At 38.3% G+C, this 17,348-nt stretch overlaps 1 protein-coding gene across 4 annotated transcripts in view; it reads left to right on the top strand.

The window, feature by feature from the left end:
* Positions 1-17,348, top strand: part of TTBK2 (tau tubulin kinase 2) — a 174,096-nt gene that overhangs the window by 143,766 nt on the left and 12,982 nt on the right. For all 4 annotated transcript variants that reach the window (XM_072808944.1, XM_072808946.1, XM_072808947.1 and 1 more), the window contains 3 exons: positions 1,005-1,221; positions 5,391-5,602; positions 7,923-8,511. In XM_072808944.1, the coding sequence (XP_072665045.1) occupies positions 1,005-1,221; positions 5,391-5,602; positions 7,923-8,511 (1,018 nt within the window). The remainder of the gene's footprint in view (positions 1-1,004; positions 1,222-5,390; positions 5,603-7,922; positions 8,512-17,348) is intronic.

Below are 17,348 nucleotides of genomic sequence, written 5' to 3'. Positions count from 1 at the left end.
TATTAAAAAATATAACTGATCTCATACCAGTTTATGTCATTATAATACTTGACATTTTTCTGTTTATAGTTTTTGTTACTCTCTCAGCAAAAAAATGGATAAAGAGTAGAAAATATTAAAATTGATAAAGACTTATTAGAAAATAGACCAAATATTTCTAACTTCTTTTTTTTAATTTTTATTTATTTATGATAGTCACACACAGAGAGAGAGAGAGAGAGAGAGAGAGAGGCAGAGACATAGGCAGAGGGAGAAGCAGGCTCCATGCACCGGGAGCCCGACGTGGGATTCGATCCCGGGTCTCCAGGATCACGCCCTGGGCCAAAGGCAGGCGCCAAACCGCTGCGCCACGCAGGGATCCCAATATTTCTAACTTCTAAAGTGATTCTTAAGGGATACCTGGGTAGCTCAGTGGTTGAGCATATGCCTTTGGCTCAGGTGTGATCCCGATCCCAGGATCGAGTCCCACATCAGGCTCCCTGTGAAGGAGCCTGCTTCTCCCTCTGTCTATGTCTCTGCCTTTCTCTCTGTGCCTCTCATGATAAATAAAATCTTAAAAAAAATAAAGTGATTCTTAAATCAATAAGTTATTATATTAAAATTTGTATCTAAAAATTTAAAAAATTATGAGTTAAAAATTTTCCTAATCAAAAACAGAAGTTTTGGAGAGTCAGGGTGGCTTAGTCAGTGAAACATCCAACTCTTGATTTCTCGGCTCAGGTCTTTGAGCCCTGCATTGGGTTCCATGCTGAATGAGGAGCCTGCTTAAGATTCTCTTTCTTCCTTTCCACTGCCCCTCCCCTGCTCAAAAAAAAAAAAAAAAGTTTTATTTTGTAGAATTGGCTTGGCCTAAGTTTCTGAGGTTTTATTTTTGTTTTGCTTTACTCTTTTAGTTATGTATAAACCTCATCATTTAAGTTCAGAAACAAAATGTAGGGTAGTCTCATAGTAATTTTGATTCTGGTGTTTTTAAGTTCTACCTTTTTTTCACTCCACATTTTTAGAATTGCCAATGCCACTCCCATCCCAGGAGACTTGCTTCGGGAAAATACAGATGAAGTGTTTCCAGATGAACAGCTTAGTGATGGGGAGAATGGCATCCCTGTTGGTGTGTCACCAGATAAATTGCCTGGATCTTTGGGACACCCACGTCCCCAGGAGAAGGATGTCTGGGAAGAGATGGATGCCAACAGGAACAAAATAAAGCTTGGGATTTGTAAGGTATGTATTTCTTGCATAGAAAAGGTATCTTTCCTAAGTGCTTAATATTTTTCTTCTGTTGCTATGGCAAAGTATCAAGATTCTTAATTTTGAATGAGGAATAGAACATTTTATTGGCTAATTTTGCCCATAGCATTCAGATATACACACTAAGCATTAACGTTCATCTTGTATTTTGTGGAAAAGGTGAAAGCATTAAAAAAAAATAACACTAATACTATAAGAAGAGACATCTCTAGATCAGAAGGTAATAATCTTTCTGAAAAATGTGACAAGACTCTGGGCCCTTTCTTTAGTATAGACCTGTGGAACTAGGAGTACCCATCCTGAGAATTGTCTCAAGTAGAGTTGGGGAAGTGAAGGTTAGAATTGGAAAGCATTGAACTGATCATGAGCTGACAAAGTGGATGTTGAATCATTGACATGATTTTTTCTTCCTTAGGATTGTAAGCAGGACTACTTGTAAGTATGGGGAGAGATAAAATTTCTGAATTAAATGATTGATTTTTAGTAATCTTGGGCAGATTATCCCCAAATTTCTTTTTGATCTTATTGTCCTTGTCATTTCAATCTTCACAGAAGATAAGATGAAAATAAATGGGAATGGAGGGGCAATGAATTATGAACCAGTTAGGTTTTGGTGCTTTTTATGATTTTATAAAGGTTTAGTTGGGATGGAAGTTAAATTTATAGGTGTAAAATGAGACTTTGGGCTCATACCTGTTAACGTGATTGATAGAAAGTTGGCTAGTCATGCTTTATGAAATATATCTTGAAGAGACTCATCACTTCTGAAGAGCTTGGCTTGTCTTCAGACAAGATATATACTATATTGTTAAACTTAATAATTAAAAAAATTAACAGTATACACATCCAGTCATAGGAGTCACTTTGTAAAAACAGTCTCTGCCTAGATGTGACATGCTACACTATGGTCTGACTATTGAAAAAGCTGTATCTGGAACCTTCTAACACTGTTGGTGGGAATGCAAACTGTGCAGCCACTCTAGAAAACAATATGGATGTTCCCCAAAAAGTTAAAAATAGAACTGCCCTATGACCCAGTAATTGCACTGATAGGTATTTATCCAGAAGATACAAAAATAGTGATTCAAAGGGGTACATGTACCCCAATGTTTATAGCAGCAATATCCACAATAGCCAAAAACTATGGAAAGAGCTCATGTCATCAAGAAATGAATGGATAAAGAAGAGGTAGTATGTAACACACACACACACACACACACACGCACACGCACACACACACACGGGATTATTACTCAGCCATCAAAAAAAAAAAAAAAGAAATCTTGCCATTTGCAACAGTGTGCATGGAACTAGAGGGGTATTATGCTAAGCAAAATAAATCAGTCAGAGAAAGACAAATACCAGATGATTTCACTCTTATGGGAATTTAAGAAACAAAACAGATGAACATACAGGAAGGAAGGAAAAATAAAATAAGGTAAAAACAGAGAGGAAGGCAAACAATAGGAGATTCTTTTTTATTTATTTATTTATTCATGATAGAGAAAGAGAGAGAGAGAGAGGCAGAGACACAGGCAGAGGGAGAAGCAGGCTCCACGCAGGGAGCCCGACGCGGGACTTGATCCCAGAACTCCAGGATCGTGCCCTGGGCCAAAGGCAGGTGCTAAACTGCTGAGCCACCCAGGGATCCCCCAGGAGATTCTTAATTATAAGAAACCAACTGAGGGTTGTTGGAGGGGAAGTGGGATGAGGTAATTGGGTGATGGGCATTAAGGAGGGCACTTGTTTTGATGAGCATTGCATGTTATATATAATTGCTGAATCACTGAATTCTACCCCTGAAACTAACAATATACTACTATATGTTAACTAAATTGAACTTAAATAAAAAAATTTTAAAAAACGAACTATTAAAAAAAGAAAAAACCCTATCTGGACTAATATTAGTCAGGAATAAGTAGTGAAAAGTAGTCAGGGAGTCAGTGTCATATTTTTAAAATGTCAACTGTGGCTGTCTTTATCACATCAGAAGCAAAACCTGTTCTTATAGTAAAAAAATCTCTAGTGATATTCTCAGTTGCCAGCCTACACGGGTATCTGTGTGTATGAGAGTGTGAAATGGCACTTGACATAGAGCTGACTTATTTGTTACTATCTTTTACCCATCACCACTATTTAATCTGTATTTAGTTTTCTTCTATTTTTTAATTCCTTCCTTTTCACAAACATTACTCAAATTAGATTATTACTATGAGTTTTTTGTTTTGTTTTTGAGAAGGAGAGAGGGGGTTGGGGAATAGTATAGGGGAAGGGAGAGAGAAAATCTTAAGCAGGTTCCATGCTCTGTGTAGAGCCTGACGTGTGGCCTGATCTCACGCCCCTGAGATCATGACCTGAGCCATAACCAAGAGTCAGATGCTTACTTAAGCCACCCAGCTGCCCTGGTATTGTTCTTTTATATCGGTAATGTTTGTGTGGATTTTTCAAAGATGTTTACCATTTCCTTGCATTTTTGGAAGTCCTGGACTTGCTGTGTTTCTTCGTGAAGTATTTCCATTAGAAGTTCCTTTAGTTGAGGTCTTTTGGGAGCACTCTTAAATTTTACTTAGTCATATATGTAGTATTTATTTTAGCCTCACTCTTTCAAGAGAGTTTATGCTAGATTCAACATTTTTGACTGACATTTTTCCTCTGAGTTCAATGATTGGTATTCAAAAGTCTGTTACTCCTATTAATTTTCTTCTCTTTCAGATAATCCATTGCCCTCCATCTTTGCTCCTTAGCTGCTTTTTAACTTTACTCTTTGTCTTTGGTGTTCTACATTTTACCTACGGTGTGTGTAGACTTCTATTTCTTTTTATTTATCCTGCTTGGGATATCTTATGTTTCCTGAATCTTTGAATCATAGTTTTGTGTCATTTCTGCAAGATGTCCAGTTCTTCCCTATCAAACTAATTCCACTAATTCATTCTTTTTGTCCTCTCATCCTGAACTTTAAGTAAACATATGCTTTCTCATTCTCCTATATAATCTCTTAATTTTTTCTTCTCCTTGCTGTGCTTCATTCTAGGTGATTTCTTTTGCTATGTCTTCTAGTTCACTGTTTAATAACTTAGGCTTTTTCTGGGTAATAAGTTTAATATATCTTTGGGAATTTCTTATTTTTAAAGATATATTTATTTGAGAGAGATAAGAGAGGACAGGCAGAGTGAGAGAAAAAAAAAAAAAAAAAAAAAACTAAGCAGACTCCATGCTGAGCACAGAACCCAATTTGGGGCTTAATCTCACGACCTGAGCCAAAACCAGGAGTCAGCTACTTAACTGACTGTGCCACCCAGTCCCCCTTCATGTCTTAGGGAGTTTTAAATGTTTATTATTATTATTTCTGCTCTTAGTCATGGTGGCATCCCTTCCTGTATGTTTGAGTATCTTTAGTGTTTTACTCATTCATTAGTAATTAATGGCAGTCCTCTAGACCTAAATTAGGGATTGGGGAAGCCTTCCTTCAGAGAATATTGTATTTTGCTTCTGTTGGTACCAGAGAACAATTGGGCATCTTCCTGAGAGTCTAATCAGAATAGACATACCAGACTTCCCTCTCTCACCCTACTACTGGGGTCAGTTTCATTTCCCTGGTAAGTGTACTGGTCTGGGCATTTGTCCTTAGGCAGCCCCACCGCTCAGAGCTGCATCATATTTAACCTCCTTCTGCTCTTCCCAGCTCCTTATTGTCCTAGTTCTAGGTTTTCCTGTTTTTGTTTGGTTTTTCACTTGTTTTTTAGAGAGGGTGGGTATTCAGGTTTGGTGACCCATCCTATTGTGAGACCACTTGTGCCTCAAAGAAAATGGCCTTTCCAGGTTTTATTTTTAGTTTAGTGGAACAGAGTTCTCCAAACATCTCATTAGACATAATATAAAAAGTCAAGGTGGGTAAACATTTTTAGACTATTTATCTTTGTACCACAAATATAAAAACCAAATAATACTAAAGTGAGAATAAATTAAGAAAACTCATTTTATGAAGGGTTATAGACATGTAATGACATCAGTTATCCAAAATATCCTGATTTCTGAAAAAACTGTCCAAGCATTTGCTTATGTTATTTTGAAATACTTCAATGATTGCTATACATCTGTATCATCTGAATGTTTTTCGTGGTTTTCTTTAATATTTTCTCCAGGCTGCTACCGAAGAAGAGAACAGCCATGGTCAAGTAAATGGTATTCTGAATGCTCCAAGCCTTGGTTCACCAATCCGTGTCCGCTCAGAGATTACTCAGCCAGATAGAGATGTTCCATTGGTGCGAAAGTTACGTTCCATCCACAGCTTTGAGCTGGAAAAACGTCTGACACTGGAGCCAAAGCCAGATACTGACAAGTTTCTTGAGACCTGGTATAAAATAGTTTTTCTTTTTCATTAAAGCTACTAAGATAATATAATAACCATCATCATCATAATTAATAATTTATATTACATAGTCTTTGAAATAATAATTTTTTGCATTTTTGGGCAGCCCCAGTGGCTCAGCGGTTTAGCGCTGCCTTCAGCCCAGGGCCTGATCCTGCAGACCCAGGATTGAGTCCCACGTCAGGCTCCCTGCATGGAGCCTGCTTCTCCCTCTTCCTGTGTCTCTGCCTCTCGCTCTCTATGTCTCTCAAGAATAAATAAATAAAATCTTAAAAAAAAAAGAATTTTTTGCATTTTTGTGGTACTGATTTGATTAAATTCTTATCTCCATCTGTGTTTTTAATTATCGTGATTCTTAACATGAATTGTCTTATAATGTTACAAGATAACCTTTGACTTTGGGAGCTTAGCAGTGGGAGTTGGTAACTTCATGAGTTACCAGGTACAAGTTAAATGAACATTTTGAACTTCTTTTGTTTATAAGGGATCTCTTTTATTGGAATGAGAAGATGCAGTGTAGGGTTAGAGAGTGCATTATAAAGAAGGTATTATAGAAAGGAAGGGGAGTATGTGAATGAGGGAAACCAGTAATTTATACAAAAGGGGCAGGCAGTTCAATTCATTTTAATGTAGGACTTCTAATAGTGAGTACTGTAGGAAAAATAGACATGAATAAGTTTATCATTCTTCCTAGAAAGAAGGGAAGGTGAAACTTTGGAGAACTATTCTCCAAAGGTTATAGTTTATAACTATAGTTAATGTTTGTAAGTCCCATTATTCCCAAATTTTGATAACAGAAGACAGAAATGGAACTTTAAAAAGAATTTGGGGGCAGCCCTGGTGGCACAGCAGTTTAGCGCCGCCTGCAGCCCAGGGCGTGATCTGGAGACCCTGGATTGAGTCCCGCATCGGGCTCTCTGCGTGGAGCTGCTTCTCCCTCTGCCTGTGTCTCTGCCTCTCTCTCTCTCTCTGCATCTCTATGAATAAATAAATAAAATCTTTTAAAAAAAAGAATTTGGGATATATTTATGAATTATAGAAGGCTGCAGTAATATTCAGAACTGAGTGACTAATGATAGTCACATACCCTTCAATGTACATCCCTGGTGGCTGCTATTGGCAATGAAATGTTAGGTTAGAAGGAACATGTATTTGACTAACATAGTAGTTACTATGTCCAAAGAATTCAGATTAATCTAATCTAGCTTCTATTTTTTTATAGTATTTCATATATGTGTATTTTTCCTCACATAGTAATTATTCAGCCACACAGCTACATGATAGAAGCTTGTGTCTGTACATTGATATGATCAAAAGGATGGATTGGAGTTGGGGCAGTGCTTAAACATTTTGAGTTGTGCTAAGATTAGGGATAAATACATAAATGCAACAGGGATGAAAGCTTAGTTTGGTAAAGAATTAGTTTAATAAAAGAACCATGCTGAGGGAAGGGCTGAGAAGTAAGACAGCACTGAGAAAACAGAAGTAATCTAAGGAAATGAACTCAGGCCAGAACCTAGAATGGATAGGAAACAGTTGAAGCAATGAAAGCACCCAACTGCAAACTTGAAAGGGAGAAAACATACTGCTTAAACTGTTTCCCTGAAGTTGAGATCAGTTCCTAGAAGCCAATGCAGCCAAATGGTTACACCATTGCCTGCCCCTCAGCCAGCAGAGAGATTTGTATAAAGTGTCAGTTGCCTTTTCATCCACCCAAACGATATTCCTTGTGTCATCCCCCATGCCACCATCGCCACCCAGTACCACTGTGTGCACTGCTGCTACATAGTGGGCTGGGCATGCTTGAGAAGGTGTAATAGCTAGCGGTGCCTTTGGAGTTTACTTGGAGTGTACATTTACATATGTCTGTGAAAACAAAACACATGAAGTATTTGCCTAGCTTCTCATTTCCTTTCCTATACTAGCTTCTTCATTTCCTTTTATAGGGCTTCTGGTGAGGCAAAATCCCCTTAGCTAAGTTCTGCCTCAGTCCCTCAGAGAGAGCAGAGGGCAGTGTGATTGAATTTGTAAAGAGAAGGGGAAAGAGATCACATAAGTCAGCCTGAGTAGGCTTCTCTGCCTACTGCCGAGAAGCAGGAGAGCCATCTTCCTCCTGTGGGTTCCATCTTCCAAAACAGGATTATGACAGGTGGAGAAGAACATTATCAGCCTGTGAAAGCTTCCTTATGCTTTATTAATATATTATTCTGTCACATGTGTGTGAATATTAGTTCTGTGTAGAGCTTATAGGTTGTGTATAAATATTTTCCTAGAGCAATTGAGTAACTGCTCTCTGTTTTTAAAGCCTGGAGAAAATGCAGAAAGATTCCAGTGGAGGAAAGGAATCTATTCTCCCTGCTGTGCTTCATAAGCCTTGTGTTCCTGCTGTGTCTCGTACTGACCATATCTGGCACTATGATGAAGAATATCTTCCAGATGCTTCTAAGCCTGCCTCTGCCAACACCCCTGAACAGGCAGATGGCGGTGCCAGCAATGGATTTATAGCAGTTAACTTGAGCTCCTGCAAGCAGGAGGTTGATTCCAAAGAATGGGTGATTGTGGACAAGGAGCAGGACCTTCGGGATTTCAGGACAAATGAGGCTTTAGGCCATAAAACAACTGGAAGCCCTTCTGATGAAGAGCCTGAAGTACTTCAAGTCCTGGAGGAATCACCTCAAGATGAGAAGCTTCTACTGGGTCCTTGGGCAGAAAGTGATCATTTAAAGAAAGAAACCTCAGGTGTGGTCTTAGTACTTTCTGGGGAGTGCCCTGCCACTGCTGCTTCAGAACAGTACACAGATAGGCTAGAACTACAGGCTGGAGCTGCCAGCCAGTTTATTACAGTGACGCCCACAAGTCCGATGGAAGCGCAAGCGGAAGGACCCCTCACAGCGGTAAGAGATTTGTTCCTATTCCTTTTCTCTATTATCCACTCAAGGTGCTGTTTAAAAAGAACTAATAGTTGATCAACTAAGATAGTTCAGCAGATGCCTAAGTTTGGCAGAAGGGGGGTGGGTAGGGAGTGATGTTGGGACTAAATTCTATACTCAGTCATCCATTTTGAAAATTATCAAAGCAAGTGAGTCCTATCAGGATAGCAACGCAACACATGAAGTGTCATTATAACCTAATTTTAGAACAACATTTATAATTAGACCACAAGAGCTATCTATCTATGCATTTAGATATGACTTTAAAAATTTGTCATCCTAGAGATTTTTAATCTCTACATTATAAATCTGGTGAGGAAGGTAAATGTGGTTTCTACTTTATAGCATACACTTGCCTGGCTTGATTCACTTTGTTCTGTTGCTTTTTTTTTTTGTAATCTCCACAGAGAAATTTGTCATATTTTACATTACTCTTAAACAGTTTTCCAGCTTTAATGTCTGTCCATTGTTAAAATACAGAGTTCTGGCCTCTCTTCCAGAGCTTCTGCTTCAGTAGGCCTGGGCTAGAGTGAACCCAGGGGTGGTCTGCATTTTAACAAGTAGCTGAAAATAGTTGTGACTAAGGTCTTCTGCAAAGGAACATTTTGAAGAAACTCCTCTTTACTCTTCAGTTTGGGGATTCAGCTGGAGACACCTTCACCCTTTATTATCAGTGAGCAGTGATGCCCGTATGATGGTGAGCAACAGGAGCCCTGGAAAAGCCGAATATGTTGGCAGTAAGGAAACTGTGTACACAGGTCTTTGGCTCCAGCCTGAGGACAGGTACATCTGTCCTTCCATGAGTAGGAGTCCCAGATTTCCTTAAATTCCATAATCATTTAGCAGCCCTCTCTTCCAACTCATCAGAAACAACATTGTTGTTTTTTATTAGCTGAAATGTTTTTTTATTAGAACACAATTCCAAATGCAGGTGTAAAACAATGAGAGAAAATAACAAAATTTGGTTTTCTGTACAGCTCTGTAGGAATTCACCTGCACTTCAACATAGGAAAATAAATGCCTGCTTCGTTCTTCATTAGAGTTACTTTGTCTTTCCTTCTTTTCCAGGACTGCTTTGTACAGTTATACAGGTTCACTGAATGAAGTGGCCTAGCCAAGGGAGCAAGTAGGGGCTGAAATCTAGCCCAGACTGTGCATCTTTGTGCATGTCTGTTTTCTCTTTGAGGAGGATCCTTTTACAAATTATACACAGTAACCTATGGACCAGAGGCAAACCCAGCCACCTTCCTCCCTCCCTCTTATCCCTTTTCCTCCCAAATTCCTCTTTACTGTTTCATTCCCTCTTTCCATCTCCCCAAGTTCAGTTTCTTCTTTTCGTCACCTCTTTCATGCTGTGCACTCACTGCTGCTCAGGCATTTTTCTGCTGCGTTCTGGTGTGCTTCCTCTCAAAGAGGCTTTCTAACGCCTTGGTTCCACTTGTAGTTTTTGCCTTGTTGGCATGGTTCTCATACACTACCTGCAACATTTTCTCTGTCAAATTCTTGAAAGACTTGCATTCATATATTTGATATTATATGGTTGACTTCATTTTCAGGTATCTTTAAATAAAAATATTTTTCTTAACTGAAGGTCTCTAAAGAAATGTCAGGTATATCACTTGTATATTTGTGTCTAAGGTAATAAACTTACTATTTCCTTCACTTAGGGGGGATTAGGTGAAAAACATATTTATCTTGATTCTCTTCTTGAAGCTTAAATTCAGAGTTTACTTTTGCAAAGCAGATGTTATTATTTTCCTAATTTACTACAGACACATTAAATAGGGAGTATTGCCAATTAGCGTCTCTACATCTCTAGCAACTCTGATTATATGTTCTAGCTTGGATAACACGCTAAAACGTATTACTGGGCTATCTGAATATTTTAAATTTTCTGATAGGAAACACTTTGTTTAGTTTGTATCTTTTTCACTCAAGCTTGTTTCTCTTTTATGATGACATGAAAAAAAAAAAAAACCATGTCTGATGTTTTAAAATATGTAGGAACCGGGCAGCCCCGGTGACGCAGCGGTTTAGCGCCGCCGGCAGCCCGGGGTGTGATCCTGGAGACCCGGGGTCAAGTCCCACGTCGGGCTTCCTGCATGGAGCCTGCTTCTCCCTCTGCCTGTGTCTCTGCCTCTCTCTCGCTCTCTCTGAATAAATAAATATTAAAAAAATATATGTAGGAACCATAAAAATGGGCAAAGCAAAATTTAACTATATTACAGGCATAGTTGGCATAGTAAATTAACCGATGAGAACTTCAGCAGCCGCTTTGTTTCTTAGTGCAGATTAATAAGCATTAGTTAGGACTTCCCTTATCCAAATACATGAAACCATTAATTATCAAATAGCATCTGTCAACTTTTTAGATGATAGATTTTGAAAGATGGATACATTTTTTAAATTTGAAAGAAATTGGTTTGGGGCTGTGTTGGAAATTAAAATTTTTTCCTTGGGTAAAGAGTGTTGAAATTGGCCCACTGTCAGTCATTTCTAAAACAATGCTAAACAACATGGATTTACAGGGGGTAAATTAGACCATCCTTTGGCTTATAGGAGAAAAATAGTGAATTGTTTTGATTAGAAAATGGAGAGACGGGATCCCTGGGTGGCGCAGCGGTTTGGCGCCTGCCTTTGGCCCAGGGCGCGATCCTGAAGATTCAGGATCGAATCCCACGTCGGGCTCCCGGTGCATGGAGCCTGCTTCTCCCTCTGCCTGTGTCTCTGCCTCTCTCTCTCACTGTGTGCCTATCATAAGTAAATAAAAATTAAAAAAAAAAAAAAGAAAATGGAGAGACAAAATTAAGCTAGCATAAATGAACAGGGGTCAAGAAGAAAAACAAAAGAAAATGAACTGTTTCCAAAAGAGGTCTGACTCCTGGTCCAGAGTGGCAGGAACTATGGAAAGAATGTGACCAGTTTCATATGTGACATTGAGTAATCACTGTTGGTAGACAGAAGGTTAGATTTGAAAAGTAATGTAGAATTGGAAGAGTTCTTTGAAATACTGAGTATCAAGGCAGATTATACCACATGATCTCTTGGTTCTAGATGGTCATTTAGAAAGCCAGTACTTGGGCCACCTGGATGGCTTAGTCAGTTAAGCATCTGCCTTCAGCTCAGGTTGTAATCCCCAGGTCCTGGGATTGAGTGCCACATTGGGCTCCCTAATTGACAGGAACCCTGCTTCTCCTTGTCCCTCTGCCTACCACTCCCTCTGCTTGTGCATGCTCTCGCTCTCTCTCTCTCTCTCTCTCTCTCTCTCTGTCAAGTAAATAAATAAAATCTTAAAATAGAAAGCAAGTGCTTCATTTTAATATTACCTTTGGAAGTAATATAAATGTGAAATAATACCTCTACTATATTACCTGTTGCTATGTAACAGATTACCCCAAATTTAGCAGCTTTAAACAACACAGTTATTTCACACTGTTTTTGAGGGTTAAGAGTGTAGGAGTGGTTCAATCTGATGGTTTTGCCTCAGGGTCTCTCATGAGGTTGCTGTCAGGCTGTCACCTAAGGTTAAAATCATTGTAAGGTTCAACCAAAATGGGAAGATCCACTTCCAGGCGCACCCAATGGCTGTTGGCAGGCCTCAGTTCCTCAGTTGCTGTTAGCCAGAGACTTTGGTTCCTTACCACATGGGTCTTTCCATTCTTGACATGGCAGCTGGCTTTCCCATTAAATCAGGAGAGAAAGAGACTGAGACGTGGGAGAGGTTGGGGTCGTAGAGCGAACAGGCCTCCACCATGATAGAAGCCATAGTTTCTTTTATAACCTAATCTCAGAAGGGGCATCCCATCGCTTCTGTTGTATTCTGTTGGTCACTCAGACCAAACGTGCTACAATGTGGGTGGGAATATACAATGAATACTAGGGGGCCGAGGTCATTGGGGACCATCATAGAGACAGGCTACCATATTATCTTATATTTGTATTTCATAGAATACTTTCATATTTGATTCTAACAACAACTCTATGGAGCAAACAGAGAGAATATTATCCTTTTTTGCACTGATGACATCAAGCCATAGGACAGTGAGATAATCTGTTCTGTTCCTTGCACCAGGGGATTATCAACATTCTGAAGGAATTTTCTCACTGACTTGTTTCTTAGACATTGAGAAGAAGAAGGGGGTGTACAATAATGTACATAGTGGGAGCAGGACAAAACGAAAAGGAGTTATGTAATTTTTTTGTGATCTGTCTGGTAGTTAGCTTCTATTAAGAGGATTCCTCTGACTGTATTTACAGGAGTACCAAAACCACTACTATAAAATTCAGATCAGCAATGATTGCATTCCTTAATTCTGATCTTTCCATTCCTTCAGTTCTATTCAGTGTCTCCTAAATTCCAGGCTTTATGCTATTTCCCAAGGATAAACAGTTGGCACCAGCCTGCCAGGTTGGCACCAAAGGTCTACGTCTAACAGTTACCTTAAACAGCATGAACTGATTCTAGTGGAACCATGGACACAAATGTGAGGACACAGATAGCCTGCCTAGGACTGGGGAGTGTGATATTGGGTGTTTTTGTTTTATTTTATTTTCTGAGCTTTTCTTTTATTTTCTATTTTTTTAACCATGAAAACTGAAATGTTTAAAACTACTTTCATAATTGGGGAGGAAATAAAAATTTAAAATCTTTTTCTGGGAAGATTAAGGTTCATTTTAAAAGTAAGAGGACTCTGAAGCATGTTATTTTGGTGGAGAGAGATGCAGGGGTGTCAGGCAGAGAATACAGTAGTATATGCAGGGGTGTAGAGCCTGGAAGCACCAGACTTCAGAGTATTTAAATATGCGATCTAGAATCTAAGTGCCTTTTCCTACAAGAAACTGATAAGACTGGGGGAGGGGAGTAACATGCTGTTTGGGAGCTGAGTGGGAGAGAATGGGTGGGGGCAGCAGCCAGTGAGGGCACTTTGGCATTAATCCAAGCAAATACGGTGAAGGGTTGAACTGTGAAAATTGCAGTGAGAACTTGAGAGACATTTTAGTGGTACAGCTTATTTGAAATAGTAGTTTCATGTGGCTTTCTCAGTAAAATGTGTTCCACTGTGTTTAGAGTCCTTGTATAAACTAGAGGGACTCTATGGAAGCTCATGGAGTTACTCAGAGCCTCCATTGAAAAAAGGAATGATTCCTGTAATGTATTAATGGTATATACTTTAATCATGTGAAAAGATAAAGACTTTCAGGAATAATTGCCACCTGTTAACTTGAAATGGATTTTGCAGCAGAAATCTGCATTGATCTTCAGGTACCTTGACTAGGGAGTGGCCATATGTCTTCCGTCTGACCATGGTTACCTATTTTTGATCTGGAAAATTTGGTCATTATAATTATAGGAAAGTTTTGTTTGTATGTGATTACATCTCTGAAATTACATATGATAGTATAATTCAGCCTATGAACAGAAAAGACCAGAAATTTTATGGACTGATTTGGGAAGTCATGAAAGCCCATTTGTGAAGTTATTATTCAATATTGAATATTATATTATTCAAATAATAGACTGGACTATACCACTTGGGAGAGGCTTCCTGGAAAGGACCCAAGTATCCAGTGATAATGATTCAATCATGTATTCAAAAATTATCAAGCATTCACTGTGTGTCAAGTACTGCACTAGACATCAAAGAATTCAAAGCCCAGTGAGTCTCCTCAGTGCTTTCAAGGGTCTTCAGGCTAGCAGGCTAGTAAAGGGAAACAATTTAAGTGTTATACATGCTATGATAGAAATCTGTAGGTTATGCAAGTTGGGAATAGTTGAACTAGATTTAAACTGGGAAGTGTCTTCCAATATTGCATGAAGAGTCTTGAAAATTGACCATGACATCCTGTAGTCATGTGTGTGGTGTGTAATTACAGGCCAGCCAAAAATATTCTTATTTCAGTCTGTTTTTTCTTTTTCTTTTTTTTTAAATTTTTATTTATTTATGATAGTCACACACACACACACACACACACACACACAGAGAGAGAGAGAGAGAGAGAGAGAGGCAGAGACATAGGCTAGAGGGAGAAGCAGGCTCCATGCACTGGGAGCCCAACGTGGGATTTGATCCCGGGTCTCCAGGATCGCGCCCTGGGCCAAAGGCAGGTGCTAAACCGCTGCGCCACCCAGGGATCCCTCAGTCTGTTTTTTCTATGACTTCTAATCTTTGGGTGTGAGCTGTGGCTTGCTTATGATTTTTAGTATCCCCACAAAATCCTTATAGGTTCAAATCCTACAAAATGCACTGTAACTATTAATGAAGGATGTCTCTCGGAGGAGTGGGAAAACATGGGAAGGGAAAAGGCAACTTCTCCTTTTTGTTGACTTAGGTCTTGAGGCTTCCGGTTTTCAGTTTTCTCCACCCGTGTGGCATACTGCTGCCTGCTCCATTCCTCCTCCCACTAGCCCCTGTATCTGTAAGCCAAGTCACAGTATAGCAACATCTTCAACCATAGTAACCAGCATAAATGTGGTCAGAGTAAACAATCGGGGTAAAGAGAGAGGGGGACATTCTTTTAGTATGCAGGGCCTCTTATTACTCAGATGTTATCACTGCTCTGCACTCTCTTTCTAAAAATAAAAATTTGATAGATACATGATTCAGTAATAGTGTTTTATTCATAATTTTCAACACTTGTATAAAGTATCACGTAAAGATGTTTTAAACAAAAGAAGTCTTTGGGGAATTTGAATGGCCCAAAGAAATGTGAATCCTTAAAATTTAAGTTTTTTAATAGACCAGGAATGTGTTCATGTAACTGTTATTCTTGGCTATAGTAGGAACCAATAGATTATTCTGCCTATATCTCATAAATTATTTGTCAAAAAACCAAAATGAGATCTAGATATTTCATGTATTACATACCTTTTATTTGGAAGAGAGGCTGTTTTTATTATCTTAATAACATTACAATCCTTGAGTGAGATAAAAGTTAACGGGTAATTATGTATAAGCTAAATGTAAATCATTGTTAGTTTGCAGTTTATTGTCTCTTGCTCTCTGGCCTGTTGTAAACTGGGTGATTATAAATAACGAAGCTGCTTTATGTGAACTAAAAAGTGATGAGGCTGATATTAGTCAAACTGAGTAGCAGGCGTTAGTAAAACTAATATGAAAGAAATGGAAAATATCGCAGTCATTTTCTAGTTCTGTAAAAAGGTATTTACCTTATACAGTTAGAGAACAGAAGAAAGGAGTGAACTCATGCCTTAATGAAATGTTGGTGAATTATAGAAACTAAGGATAGAAAAGATGCATCTGGCTTACTGGAAGATCATTGATTTAATCTGTTTGCAAAGTGTCCCAAGTATGGAAATACTTTTGTGGCTTGTAGTCTAAGGTTAAGAAAGTTCTTTTCAGCTATAATTAGAATTAGTCTTCCTTTTCTATATTTAGCTATTGATCTTTGGCTTTTCTCCTTTTATCTCGTCAGACAATAGTTAGGCAGACTCTTTTCCAGACTTCATTTGAGTGTAATGCATGTCAATAGGCTGTGCTGTGCTATGTATGACTTTCAAAATCCTGAAGATCTTTCTCCAACTTTTTTTTGACCATGTTTTTTCCTCATTTGTGAAATTTGTATAAATAATAGCACCCAATTAAAATATAGGGCAGATATGTAATGGAATTAATAAAAATGATTTTAGGAATATTTTAGAAATTTAAAGTACTGTACAAATATTATATGAGAGTATTTTATGCACTTTATTGTAATTGCTCAGAATCTTTTTCAGGAAAATAGACTATCCTGTCTGGAGGTTTCTATATCTTTTCTGTGCACAAGATTGTCACCCCTTTTGTCAGATCACATACACACATCCTTTTATATTCTGAATCTAAGATGAGTTAAGCTCAGAAGGGCATGGATTCCCTTATTCCAATCTCAGAAGAGCAGTGGACTATTATTTTTGTAAACAGTGCTGAGTTTATTTTGGCTGATGTTTTTGGAATTACATATAATAATGAAGTGACTGTTGGTTTATTTTGAATGTAGATAGAATCATGTCTCTTGTTCTTTGGCATTTTTATAACTTCTTACCTGATTTTCTTACCACCATCACTCTCAGGTCTTAAAAATTATATTTTGAATAGTAAGTAACTATACATTTTAGGTTTTAATATGATTTTTAATGTATACTAGAAAATTGCTGTCTGAATATATTTTAGAATAATGAAAGAGATAACAAGTATAAGGGAACTTCCTGAAGGGCAACAGCACCTCTAGAACTCACTCTCTTTTCCTAGAAGTCTGGGCTTTATTTTAAGACTTCACATCTGAATCCAAATAGCCTGTCTTTATTCAACTAACCTAAAGGTCCTCAGGATACTGGTTCCATTCAAGAGCTATTTCAGGACATTAGTGTGGTGTTTTCTCCTGGGATGGGCTTAGGACAAGCTTTACATATTCTTAAACCTAATTGTATTCCTGACACACAGAGAAACAGAGCCAGACAATTTCTCTGACTCTGGAACAACATTGATTACTTGATGTCTTTGGACTAAAGTGGGGTCTAAGTAGAATCTCCCATGAACAGTTCTAAATTCATTTTGCTTTGACTTGCAAAAGCAATTTCCATAGTTTTCCTAGAACTAAATTAGCTTCATTAAGTAATTAACTACTTTGATTTTGCAGAAAAGCTTTTTTTCGTGTCAGTTTATGTGGTTGATATTTTCTGCCTCGTTAAGTGTCTTTTTTTTTTTCTTACATGTTACTTTTAACAAATGTGAAAATGTGGAGTCTTAAGAAAGGGCATTCTTATTAGACATTGAATCTCATTTACATAGAATTGAAATGACCTC

Source organism: Canis lupus, chromosome 32 (assembly GCF_048164855.1).
Source record: "Canis lupus baileyi chromosome 32, mCanLup2.hap1, whole genome shotgun sequence".
In the NCBI taxonomy this organism is placed as follows: Eukaryota; Metazoa; Chordata; class Mammalia; order Carnivora; family Canidae; genus Canis; species Canis lupus.
This window is presented reverse-complemented; position numbering and strand designations above follow the sequence as displayed.